This window comes from Rhynchophorus ferrugineus, unplaced genomic scaffold (genome assembly GCF_030347505.1).
Source record: "Rhynchophorus ferrugineus isolate W39M unplaced genomic scaffold, kcgeb_rfMv2 rfM3, whole genome shotgun sequence".
NCBI classification, from domain to species: domain Eukaryota; kingdom Metazoa; phylum Arthropoda; class Insecta; order Coleoptera; family Curculionidae; genus Rhynchophorus; species Rhynchophorus ferrugineus.
The window spans coordinates 44890860-44904979 of NW_027472582.1; the positions used below are offsets into that span (position 1 = coordinate 44890860).

The 14120-nt window shown below is 32.2% G+C and overlaps 1 protein-coding gene and 1 long non-coding RNA gene across 4 annotated transcripts; both read right to left on the reverse strand.

Annotated features, from left to right (window-relative positions):
• Positions 1-5943: 5943 nt before the first annotated feature.
• LOC143194376 (uncharacterized) lies at positions 5944-8262 on the reverse strand. Its single transcript, XR_013005312.1, has 4 exons — positions 8006-8262; positions 7863-7921; positions 7642-7783; positions 5944-6061 (listed from the first exon to the last, which is right to left on the reverse strand). It is a non-coding gene; the product is annotated as an uncharacterized LOC143194376 (long non-coding RNA).
• Positions 8263-9220: 958 nt separating this feature from the next.
• On the reverse strand, positions 9221-13203 carry LOC143194375 (uncharacterized). Of its 3 annotated transcripts, none has more exons than XM_076401098.1 (7): positions 12162-13203; positions 10960-12103; positions 10601-10904; positions 10230-10539; positions 9776-10177; positions 9492-9606; positions 9221-9432 (listed from the first exon to the last, which is right to left on the reverse strand). In XM_076401098.1, the coding sequence occupies exons 3-5, from the start codon at positions 10858-10860 to the stop codon at positions 10172-10174; spliced, it is 576 nt and encodes a 191-aa protein (XP_076257213.1). In that variant the 5' UTR covers positions 10861-10904; positions 10960-12103; positions 12162-13203; the 3' UTR covers positions 9221-9432; positions 9492-9606; positions 9776-10171. The 3 variants fall into 3 exon arrangements, with proteins under 3 accessions (XP_076257213.1, XP_076257212.1, XP_076257211.1); XM_076401097.1 differs by having other exon boundaries at positions 9492-9641; XM_076401096.1 differs by having other exon boundaries at positions 9221-10539.
• Between the last annotated feature and the right edge of the window lie 917 nt (positions 13204-14120).

Below are 14120 nucleotides of genomic sequence, written 5' to 3' on the forward strand. Positions count from 1 at the left end.
TCAGTACGCTAGGTAATAGATTTATAGCAGGAGGAGATTATAATGCAAAACATTTAATGTGGGGTTCAAGAATAATAACCTCAAAAGGTAGAGAACTGCTTAAAGCCATAAGGAAAGATAACTTACAACATATCTCTACTGGTGAACCAACATATTGGCCTTCAGACAGAAATAAAAAACCAGATACAATAGATTTCTGTATTACAAAAAATATTGATCCAAAAAAGTGTCAGGCAGAATCATGCTTCGACCTGTCTTCTGATCATTCACCAATAATAGTAACAATTTCTTCAAAAATTACCATCAAAGATAAACCCCCTTCTCTGTGCAATAATAGAACTAACTGGCCCTCATTTAGAGAAAACTTAGACCAAAATATCTCTCTAAATTTACCGTTACAAACTGAAATGGATATAGAAATAGCAGCAATAAATCTTACAAAAAATATACAGGAGGCAGCATATTCCGCGACTCCCAACAGTGAAACATTTCCAAGAAAAAATACACAGATATCATGTACAATACAGAAAAAGATAGCAGAAAAAAGAAAGTTACGACGAAATTGGCAACAGCAAAGGACTGAAGAGAATAAAAGAAAATTTAATAGGGCCATAAAAGAGCTGAGAGATCTAATCCAAATTGAACAGAACCAAGGCATTCAAGAATACCTAGAAAACTTGACATCAACTGAGGCTACAGACTATTCGCTGTGGAAAGCAACAAAAAAGCTTAGGAGATCCCAGCAGCATAACCCACCTATTAAAACAAGCGAAAATAATTGGGCGAGAAGCAATAAAGAGAAGGCCGACATTTTCTCAAAACACTTAAAAAATGTTTTTAAACCTTTCCAATCTCAGCTACATAAAGATGACGAAAATAAAATTACTAGCTTTCTAGATTCGCCATTTCAAATGGATTTACCGCACGAGAAATTAACGGTCAAAAAAGTTAAACATACAATAATGAGAGAGATTAATATTAAAAAAGCTCCTGGTTATGATTTAATTACTGGCAAAATTTTAAAAGAACTATCAGAAAAGGCTATAAAACTATTAACATATATATTTAATGCTATGCTACGAATTAATTACTTCCCTAGTATCTGGAAAGTAGCTAAAATATTAATGATACTTAAACCAGGAAAAATACCAGAAGATGTGACCTCCTACCGACCTATAAGTTTATTACCAATAATCTCGAAAGTTTTCGAGAAATTATACATAAAAAAACTAAACTATATAATAGAAAAAAGAAAAATTATTCCAGAACATCAGTTTGGCTTTCGCAATAAGCATGGGACCATAGAACAAGTGCATAGACTTGTAAACCAAATAAACGCTGACCTAAATGCCAAAAGATATTGTTCGGCTGCTTTCCTAGACATATCTCAGGCTTTTGACAAAGTATGGCATACGGGCTTGCAGGTTAAACTAAAGAAACTTCTCCCTCATCCGGACTATCAGCTACTAAAATCTTATCTCACTGACAGACATTTTATTGTAAATCAAGGCGATGAATATACCGAAATAAATCCCATTTATTCAGGAGTTCCGCAAGGTAGTGTACTGGGTCCAGTACTGTATCTTCTGTATACGGCTGATCTGCCCACCACAAAAATAACTACTGTGGCAACATATGCAGATGATACAGCAATCTTAGCATCCCATGAAGACCCAGTCACAGCATCAATAAACCTACAAACCCACCTGGAGCAAATACAATTATGGTTGAAGACATGGCGCATTAAAGCCAATGAATCAAAATCCACGCATATAACGTTTACCCTGCGTAGAAGAACATGTCCACCAGTAAATATCAATCATCGTCAACTCCCCCAAGCAGAGCATGTTAAATATCTTGGTATGCATTTAGATCGACGCCTAACCTGGAAGAAGCACATACTCTCTAAACGGAAACAACTAGGACTAAAATTATATCAAATGTATTGGCTCATTGGGCGCAAATCCAAGTTATCATTAGATAACAAGGTATTGCTGTATGAGTCTATACTCAAGCCCATTTGGACATATGGAATTCAACTATGGGGTACCGCTAGCAAATCTAATATATCCATCATTCAACGGTTCCAAAATAAGGTGTTGCGTGCCATTGTTGATGCTCCGTACTATATTTCAAATAAAGTGATACAACGCGATATTCCTCTAGAACCTATAACGAGTGTAATCCAACGTGTTTGTGTGAAGTACTTCGAAAGAGTGTCAGTGCATCCCAATGTACTCGCTAACCAGCTAAATATGCGACGTGATAGTGAAGTGCGTAGACTAAAACGTTTAACACCACCTGATCTGATTACTGGACATATGTAGAGTTTAGAATAAGCATTAGAATAAGACTAATTAATTAAGATAATATTTTATACAGAAGATTGCTTAATGAAGTGATTTTCTACATGCCATGTATATATAATATAAACAGAAGAAATACTTATTGCCAATAGGGCAGATTGTGGACTCACGAAGAGTAATAAAAAAAAAAAAAAAAAAAAAAAAAAAAAAAAAAAAAATGTTTTGCCACAGGTACTAATAAATTAGGGGTAACCGATATAATTGAATTTCAGATCAACCTTACATCAAAAGAGCCAGTTTTCTACAAGCCTTATCGAAACTCCGAGAGAGAAAAGGAAATAATCAGAGAAAAGGTGAATGAACTATTGGATAACGATATAGTCAGAGAGTCAAAATCAAGCTATGCCAGTCCAGAGATTTTGGTTAAGAAAAAGAACAACGATTACAGGTTAGCAATTGATTACAGAAAATTAAATCGCATAACCGTTAAGGATAGATACCCACTACCAAATATCGAGGATCACATAGCAAGACTAAAACGATATAAATACTTTTGTGTGCTGGATATGACACAAGGGTATTATCAAATTCCAGTTGCCGAAAGCTCCGTAGACAAAACAGCACTCATCACACCAGACGGATGCTGGGAATTTCTTAGGATGCCTTTTGGAGTATGCAATGCCCCCGCTACCTTTCAAAGACTACTTAATGCTGTCCTTGGCAAATTACGCTTTAGAGAAGTAATGATTTATCTAGACGACATACTAATTCCAAGCACAACAATTAACGAAGGTATGAATATTCATAAAGCAGTCCTAGATATTTTCCAAAGAGGAACCACGCATTTATAGTTCAACCAATGACCTAATTACTGAAGAAAGATACACCGTTTAAATGGGGAGGAAAACAAAGGCAAGCATTCGATGAAATGATAAAAACTCTGACAGAAAGGGCTTTGCTATCCATCTTTGACATTAAACTATTAACCGAACTTCATACAGATGCTAGTTCAAAAGGTATCGCAGCTATTTTATTACAGAAACATGGCAACAACCTGAAACCAGTGATGTATTATAGCAGGGCTATTACAAAGGAAGAGAGTGTATACCACTCATATGAGCTAGAAACCTTAGGCGGGGTAGAGATCCCGCCATCTTAGGCATTCTGTGTTGTGGCTTTGACCGAGTCGGTTGTAAAGAGTAAATACAGAGCGAATCAGTTAAACCCAGTGTTTGAATTATCCTATCACCTTCACCAAACCCGTGTTACAATCCTTTTCTAACACATTACATAATAAAAATTTCTAATGGAATTAGTCTATGTTTATTCACAGATTATTTGCCTATTAAAATGGAAAACATACCAACAAGTTTCATATTGGAATCATCAGAAGTTTTGTGCGCATTAGAATCTCCAAATGGAATACGAATACAGTAGTATTTAAAACGGTAAACCTTATGGGATCTAAAAAATTGAAATGAAAATACTAACATATAAAAAGACATACATTTAAAAACATATTTGTACTTAAGGCAATAACAATGTACAAATAGAAAATAAGCTTCTACAAAGAAAATCACGCCAAATAAGCCTATGACATGCTGCAGAAATGGAAACATTTTTATTAATATTAAATTAAGGGGATACGATTAAATTAATTATATTTAATGTTTTAATTTATAACATTTTCCATAACATCATAAATAAATATTTTAATACATTTAAAATGTAATTAAACATGAATCACTTTTAAGACGTCCATCTACACCCTCCTCTTTTAAGCTGTACTCATCATTTTTAATCAAAAATGAGTGGAGCACTACTTTATGGTCATCAATACCTGCACAGAACTGGACCAAGTATGCACTAATCTCCAGTCACCATATTGAAATTCATAAGAAAGCCAACCGTAAAGCACTATATATTTTTAAACTCCTCCGCATAGAAATTGTTGCCGAGCAAGGCTAGAAATTGCCATACTTCGCAACGCTACAAATAAAAAAACCAGCAAACAACAAACCACCGAAGAACGTCTGCACAAACCAACCAAAACCACCAGAACCAATTTCTGCAATAGTTTATTACAAAAATCAAAATTTCATGAGAATACCAAAACTCATGTACTAATCATTGCAACTAATTAAACAATAGAAGAGAAAGAATGTTTCTACGTAAACATTAAACCACAAAAATTAATGTCAATAGACCAACCACCTATAAAATGAATACAACGATGGTGAAAAAAACATTTTAGATTGCCTAAACCTATAGAAGCTCTCATAGGGCGGTTATATTGTTTCAATGATTTTCCGGATCTTTCCTAGTATATACTAGTAAATAAACCAGTGTATACTAGAGAAAGAGACTTGTGTACCAAGCAACTGTGTATCCCTCTATTTTCATGACTCCTGCTATATGAGCACTGGTAAAGGCCACAATAAACTCTGGTGTACCGATTCCTGGCGACACCACCGATTCCAAGGAGAGTTCGAATTCTCGCTTAAAATTCCCAAAGTAAACAAGAATTTTCGCAATAAAAAAGTTCATACCACCTTAGTCAGCATAAACTGATACAGATATGGCTATCAAAATCTGCACAAGCTCATCACAGAACCTCTTGTACAAACATTAACTAGTCTTCACCAAATGAGAAAGCACCCCAGAACAAGTTATAACCTTGTTAGCACAGAACTTGATCCACAAACATAAACCATTTGTTCACATCAGAACCATATTGAGAACCAAAAACCAATAGAAAACAAACGACCTCAGTAAAAATATATGACCTGCAATATCTGCAAACAGAATTTGTTCTTCTCACCAGATAGGAAGCCAGAAACCATTAAAGAACAACCACAGTAAGAATGTAACAGCTTGCAAAATCAATCAACATACTGATAACCAAAACTATTAGTTTTTGGTTATCAATATGTTTTGGAAACAATCAACCTCTGTAAAAATACGATACAGCCTGCAATATCTGTATGCAGAATTTGATCTGCAAGTATTAACCAGCCTTGTACATTAGCCATCAGATAGGAAACCAAAATTCAACACAGAACAAACGACTCCAGTTAGAATATGAGAACCTTTCAAACCAATAGAAAATTAAAACAGCACTTAGTACAATAAATATAAACAAGACCTCTATATCGATTATCATATTGAACAGAGAAACAGCCCCAGTTAGGATATGCCAGCCTACCAAATCGATACAAAGTTAACACAGCACAAGAAATATCAATGAGACTTCTATGTCAGTTACCATATTGATAACCAAAAACCAATAGATAACAACCAACCTCCTGAAAACACTAACCAGCCTTATACATCAGCTACTGAATAGTAAACCAATAGAGAACAAACGACCCCAGTAAGAATGACAGCCCGCAAAATCGATACAAGTTAACACAGCACTTGGCCCAACAAAGTTAACTAGTCTTCTACATCAGCTATCAGACGGGAAACCAAAGGTCAGTAAAGAACAAACGACCTCAGTAACAATAAGATATAACCTCCAATGAATGTTCACAGAATGTGATCCACAAGCCAGTCTTCTACATCAGCTAGCTACCATCTCCTCAACAGTATCTCTTCATAATTCAAAGGTTTCTTTTTGTTCTTAATTAAAAGGCCAACAAATACAAGATTTTATTAAACCAAAAATACACATTTTCTTATAATGTAAGATTACTTCTCTTCAACTCTTCATCCTGGTGTATTGGAAATAGTTATCTGTTAATATCTCAAAGCACCTACAAATAAAAGAAAATATTAGGTAGCATATTATACACATTATATATATATATATATATATATATATATATATTTAGATATTAAGAATGCTTCACAATTAATTGATATTCCTTCTAGAATAGAATATCAATAGTGTGTGCACACTTCCATTATCAAATAACACTGCGAAACAATAAGGATATTTAAAGACTAAAAATAGGTTTTTTCTAATATGTTGACCAAAATCATCATGAAATTTACTAATAAGTTACAATTTATAAAAATTTCCCTGGGAGAATTTAACTTTTGACGGAGCACACGTATGTCAATTGAAGTTAATTTTTTTTATCAGTATTCAGGGCAATTCAATAATCATTGCATCATTAATAATCATCCATTGTAAAATATAGACATTACGAGACAAGAGATTAATTGGGCAGTAAAGATAGATTTGAATGAAACTAAATCAAATTTTTTGTTATATATTAGAGTCTTCTTTTTACCAACTAGAGTTCATCAGATCAACTGTGTTCTAGACCATGTTCACTTTACATGATGTGAACTGATATTTTAATATGCCATCTTGCCATTTTAGATGGCAAAAATTTAGAAAATGTTGGAAAATATTTTAGCTACATATTGTGCCATTATTTTTCCAGTAAGTGCCTTTCTATAAAATGGTATGCGGTAATTTTTAAAGTATCAAAGAATTGAAATCTTTATCAATGGTGACTTCTGTAACTGTTTTTGAAACTAAAGCTATATCAGTAATCTGTTAATGTATAGACAAACCTAAAACTTACTACATAGTCCTAGATATGCTACTAACAAAATACTAGTTGCAAAATAGATAAATCCACCAAATGATATGCAAATATTACTCTTAAAAACATTAAGAATGTATCAGAGTTATAAGAACTTTTAGTTATAGTGAAAAAAAGTATGGTAGTTAAATAGTAAAAATAATAATTGTTGTATGGTTGGGTATAATAGATATTGGTAGATCCTGCAAAATATAAAATTTTATAAACTCTATGGGGCATGCTCCAGTTAAAGCCACTGGGACCCTATAAAGTGAACTTTAACAGAGCTAGTTTGTAAAATACAAATACTGAACAACCTTGTTAAATCCAGTATTTTAATTGCCCCACCTTCACCAAATCAATTCAACAAATTGGTTCTAAAATAATGTAACTTTATTCAAGCATTTTTACTTATATCGGCATAACTGAACCAAAAGCATAAAAAGCATACATTGTACTGATGTGAACACATGATAAAAAAATCACAAATTATTTAACAGAAACTGACTGAATATGAATTGGCCAGTGTGTTTACACTATGATATTGACAGAACCTCAGTTAAGGGGCATATATCAATACAATGCAATACAAATCACAATAAGGGGCATATACTTTTATAACGCAACAATGTTTTTAATACAATAACAATTTTGTGTATAGTAACAACTTTTCTTCTTTTCTTTCTTTCTTGCTACAGAAAGCTAGATTAATCGAACAAAATAAACATTTTTGTTAAAAAATCACACAGAAGATGTTGTATAAGTTTTAATGTTTGTTATTATTAAATATCTCTTACCTTTTGAATTTCGAATAAGATACCATTGCAGGGCACTGCTTATGGAACTTGGTATTAGTAATTCAACGTGGGCTGCATTATTATGTGGATTTACTCCCTCCTGAGTAAGACAGGTTATAGACCAAAGTGCTGATTCCGACTACTAGTGAGTTCCAGAATGAACCAAAAAAAAATCATATACAATATCGTAAGTACGGAAACAATTAAAATTAGGGCGTTACCTTTGTCTCGTTTATAAACCATCTTACTAATAGCGAAACACAAATGGCTCAAATTAAACCTTCAACCATAACAAGATAACAGAGATTAGAAATTAAGTATATCCAATCACAAAACATTAAAATAGTCTGTATATTTTGTGTACCTAATAAATGATAAAAATACTCCTAACACATCAGGACATCAAACGCAATCCAAACAAATAATTGCACTGGGCATTTATAGTGACAATTAAAAATCGTTTTAATTTTAATTATTGTCAAAATATTGTCAAAAAAGTATGGCATAAATATAATAATTAATAACTATTGCATAATAGTATTATTTTTTAAATTGAAAATGAAAATCTACGCAAACCCTCTCGTGCAAATGCTTGAGAGAAAAAAGGATAGACATAATTTTAACAAGTTCTGTCTGGTATAGATCCCTTATTTTATTAAATTTATTATTTAATATTTAATAATAAATCGACGATAGGGAAGTTGGCCGCAGAAAATAGTAAGGATCTATGGAGATTTAATAAATATTTTTAAAAATCGATATTCTTGAAAGAAAAAAGGATAGACATAATTTTAACAATTTCTGTCTAGTATAGATCACTTATTTTAATAAATTTAATATTTAATAATAAATTGACAATAGGGAAGTTGGCCGCAGAAAATAGTAAGGATCTATCGAGATTTAATAAATATTATAAAAAATCGATATTCTTGAACCTTTAAAATGTAATGCTAAAACTGCTGATGTTTAATTGAACTACCTTGCTGTTGACAGATTTGGCAACGAAAAGGGTCCATTTTGTCAATGTGAGTATTCAGTTTAGGTGGAATATTTCTTGTTCAAAGGATGTATAAAAGGTGATATAAGAACTTTTATGATTAATTATTATAACTTCTAATAAGAAATTATTTTGCATTTGTTTAGATTGAAAGCAGATTATCTTATTTTCGGAAATGTATCTATAAAGACAGTTATTCATTTCGGAAGGCCAACAAAGGTGACCTAGATAGCTTTCAAAAGTAAGTGATTGTTAATATTAATTTTCAAATTGCCTGATTGGAAATGTTAAAGTTTCTATTATAAAGCTATTATGCTTTCCTTTTGTTATGTAACTTAATTTTATTAATATACAGGCACCCAATATTTTATTCAAAATCGATCGGTATTGCTAGATTTTATATTGTTTTTCTTCTGAATGTAAATTTGAAATTGTTAAATGGTCGACGTTATGAGGAAGTAGTTAGCAAATGATTCAATATTTGATATTTTCCTATTATGCACATGCTGAACTATTACCAAGATTAGCCCTCTATTTACAAATAAGTTCAATTCTAGTTTAAATAAAGCAATGAAACAGAAAGTTATCAAACATGTCTAGTTTATTTTAACATTATAGTACATCTAATGCATATATTATCAAAGGACTTACTACAATTAAGAACACAAGTCTAATATTTTGTAGGTTAGAGTTGTTTTATTATATTTACATTGAACTCTTTTCCACACCACCCATGAGGTAGAGTGCTAGGCGTGTTTTTTATGTATGTTTATCACCCTGAAGGCCTAATCCACCTAATTAACAATTATATGTCTAAGTAATGTATTTTACTCTTATTAGAGAGCTTTTTTACCTTTTTATGTTTAGTTCTTGTTTCCTTCGATGGTGTGTTTACTTGTCTAGTCATCTTGATATCACTATTCTTTTTCTTCTACTACCTGGTACACCATTCTTGATAAAATTAATCACTGGAATAGAATTCTGCTTAATGAATTTACCATATCTACAAAACAGTTATTGTTCATCCTCCTCATACATTCTAACCTACTGAACAATTACAGTCATATCTATGCACACAAATCTTTCACACCCAACAATACAATTTTCTACTGTTATACTCTCTAATTTTGTGGATACCTTTAGTTGTTTCCACTCTCATCACTCTGTCTCAGGAATTTCCAGCATTGCACAAAATTATCACATATCCTGAAAGTTTCCTTTAGTCACTGTCACTTTCCGAGTCACTGTCTAAGTCAGTCACTAAACTGTTAATATCTAATCCTTCTAAAACATGTTCACAATTCCACCATTTATCAATTTCTTCGAAGATGTTATGGTCGACAATACTTCCTTGTACATATCCAAACAGTTCTTGATGACATATCCATCTCAACCAACATGTCTATTACATACAACATATACAAGTTACATATCTACTCTATTGGGTTAAATATACAATGATATGGAGGAAGTCGTAATACTATGTGACCATATTGTTCACCCATCTGATCTAATGTATATCTTTTTTCAGGCTTATTTCTAAAATAAGTAAATTGAAAAAATCGTAATGAAACATTTCATTTATGTTTACCCAGTAGCAATATGAAATAGTTTTTAGCATAGTTTTTTCAAAACTTAATGCATGTTTTGAAAGCCACTCCTTCATTGCAGCCTTTGTTGATGCTATTAGGATTGTTTCCACCAATGTGCAATGATATGGTGCATTGTCCATAATAATAACTGATGGTTCCTCCAGGTTCTTTAACAATTGATTTTCAAACCTTAACAAAAACATGTTATGGTTCATTTTTACATGGTAGTCGTTCTTGGACTTGGAGGAAAACACTAATTCTACACCAGGAATAATACCATTCTTATTCCCTGCATAAATAACAATATATCTGCAATTAATTATTGATAAATATTAGGACCAACAAAACCTAATCAAATGCTAATTTTTACAGTTTTCCATCAATTTTTATTGTCTTTACACTTATTTTGTCACAGTCTTGCAAGTGTCCCATTTTGAAATATCCAAGATTCAAAAAGTCAAATAATTTATCTTCCTTGATTTTATTGTGCGCCGTTAAAAATTCAATTATTTTTAAGGTAATGTCTGGAAGTTCCATTACACCTCTTCGAGGGTTATCTTTAAACCATTTAAATCCTATGCCCCGTAAGAGTGTATGAAAAGATGTCTTACATCCCCCAAAAAGTTGCATGACTCTAACTCTTTTATGAATACTTTCCAGACTAACAATTTTCTCTGAAATAATTTTATTAAATTATGTTTATATCGATAAAATAATTTCTATACTGACTGTTTATACATTTCGTATATTTGGTCTCAAATAGAGCCAATATCAAGATGGTCAAAATTCGTCACCCACTTCGTATGTAGACGGATTTTCTTGGTTGAATCTGACATTGTTTAGCGTTGGGAACTATCGACACAACAGTCGAAACAGTCGGTAGTCCAAAAATTAGCGTCAGTAAAATTTATATTCTTTCCTGTATAAATTGTGAGACGGAGATAGTTGCTTGGAGCAGTTAATATTATATGTGCTAATATTTACCAACGGTAGTGTAAGCGCGACGGAGATGTACATATTCCTGCATGTACTAATTTTAAAATAGAAAAGGAAAAAAATTATTGCTGAATATTATTAACCTCCAATTAATAATTTCATTTTAAATAAAGTAAAATTACTTTTATATTTGAATGTTCTGTGGATCTGTAAAAAGGAATGGAATTTTTCTATCTAAACTCTACCTAAATAATGTCTTTCTAAATGGAATAATACTCGAATATAATAATGTTTTATCGTATTTTAATATGTTAATTGCTATTTTTAAGTAATATAATATAATCAATATATACAGTACAAAAGAACTTAAACAAAACATAAAAACAAAAGAAGTACAATAACCATAAATACTAAATAAAAATTAAATATATATTAAACATATATAAATAATCATAGAAAAAAAAATCATGACATAATTAGAAATGATCGCACAATAACTACTAGAGCTTTTTAAATAAAGTAACTGCTTTATTTGTTATTGAACGGAAATATTTTTTAACAAAAATGGAGTAATCCAAATATTACCTATTATTGCCATAAAAAGTCAATTTTTTGTCAAGGTCACGGCTAGAACGACACAGCCAGAACGTTAAAATCAGTCGAATGAAACTAGTAGAACCAAAAATAGTAACTCAGAGTACACGACTGAAACAGTCGATAGTAAATAGTAACAAAATCAGTCGGACCGAAAATAGCGACTGAATACAATGGACTGAAACAGTCACTGGTAAAAATAGTAAAATCAGTCGAACCAAAAATAGCGACTGAAACAATCGATAATCGATTTCAGTCGGTAGTTCCCAACACTAATATTGTTCTTCGTTTTGTAAGCAATGTTAGTAATATTCACACTAATATTCAGCGCAGCAGCAACACACTAAAAAAATATTTTCAATAAAATTGCAGCAACTTCTAATATTTAATATCATCTTTACCTCTCTAACAGAATTTACACGCAAAAGGCGGTCTCCATTATCTCGTTCCTTTTCGAAATAACTTATGAAAGACGCAATCAGTTTGTGACCGTGACTATTTATTGTTTTCCGCATTTTCAAAGGTTTTTTATAACATCTTTATTAGATACGCTTAGACAATCTTAATTTGCAATTAATTTATTACTTCTTTTCATTTGTTCTTGGATTAGTTCACAAGCAAGACGAGTACAACTGGTTGCTTCCACGTTAGTATGATTTAGTAATCTTATTTCGTGTTTCAAGGCGAAATCTTGGATAACTTCGCAAATCCATTTGATTTCCAGGTCATCGTGCAGTTCTTCGTTGGTTACGTAGCTATAGGCATTTGTAATCAATCGAAGAACCTTGTTTTGACAGTGTTGTATGACTAGTTGATTTGAATTTTTAGTGCAACCCCATACATCCAACTTTGCTTTATAATTGTCTTATAGATCAACCTCTTTGATTTTAGATCAAGTTGAGAATATCTTCCGACTAACCAGTATAGTTGTTTTATTTAGGTTCTAATGTGTTTTGCTTTTTGTCTAGCATGTTGTTTCCAATTTAATCTACCGTCGAGATGGATTCCAAGGTATTTAGCTGACTCTGCTTGAGGAATCGGGCATCCAATGAGTGATATAATCAAGTTTTTATTATTTCGCCGCAATGAAAAAGTGGACAGATTTGAAGCTATTAAGTTGAATTTTCCAATCTTCCGTCCATTTCTAGATTTTGTTGACTGCCACTTGTACTTTTTCTATTGCCCTAGGCAGAGATATATCTTTTGCCATAATAATTGTGTCGTCAGCAAGGATTCCAAGTAGCGTTTCTTTTATTGTTGGAATATCAGCAGTGTAGAGCAGATATAGGAGAGGTCCTAAGACGCTACCTTGTGGAACACCAACCGAAATAGTTTTGAATTTCAAAAACGCCATTTCGTGCGATACTCTAAATTTTCTAGCGAAAAGATATGACTCCAGCAATTGACAATAGTTATGCGGTAACAATTTGCTCATCTTACAGATTAATCCTAAATGCCAAACCCGATCAAAAGCTTGTGAGACATCCATGAATATTGCAGGGCAGTATTTCTTTTCCTCAAAGGCTTTTTCAATAGCCGCAGTTACTCTGTGCACTTGATCGATTGTTGAATGGTGATTTTGAAGACCAAACTGGAAATCTGGTATTAAACATTTTTTAAATAGGTTTAAATATTAGTTTCTCAAGTAGCTTTGATATTGCAGGTAGTAGGTTTGTCAGGTTTTTTGACCATAATTATGTATCTTAAAGCATTCCGGAACATGCTTTAGCCTCAAACAGTCATTAAATATATATGTCAACATGATGATTGCTATTCATGGCAGTTCTTTCAATAATCCAGGTGAAATGTCATCTATACCGGGTGCCTTTTTAGGATTGAAGTTATCAATTTCAGTGGCAACTTCCAATGGAGAATTTAGATTTAAATCTACATTGGGTTGATAAACAAGAGATGTATCCATGGTATATTCTATATCATTAGGTTGAATTATGTTAGCTAAGTATTGTGCAAACAATTCAGCTTTTTCAGTACTCGAATAATTGGTCTTTTAAATCTTCGAGTTGCTTTTCAAAGCGAATAATCTTTGTCTGCTTGTGGGCTTAATTCACTTACATCCTTTTTAAAGCAATTCTGTTTATATTCTTTGATCTTTTGATTCGTCTGATTACTAATTCTATTAAAAATAGTTTTGTCTGCAGCATTTCTGGTTCTGTGCCATATTCTTCTAGCTTTTCGCCTTTCTTTTATCATTTCTCTAATTTCGAAAAATTACTTCATATTCTGATTTCTCTCTTGCTGTTGGGGTAGCATCTTTTACAGCTAACCGAATTTGTTCATTCATATTTTTGGTTTGTGGCTCAAGATCATCTATGCTTTTCAGTCTTATTTTTAAACTGATT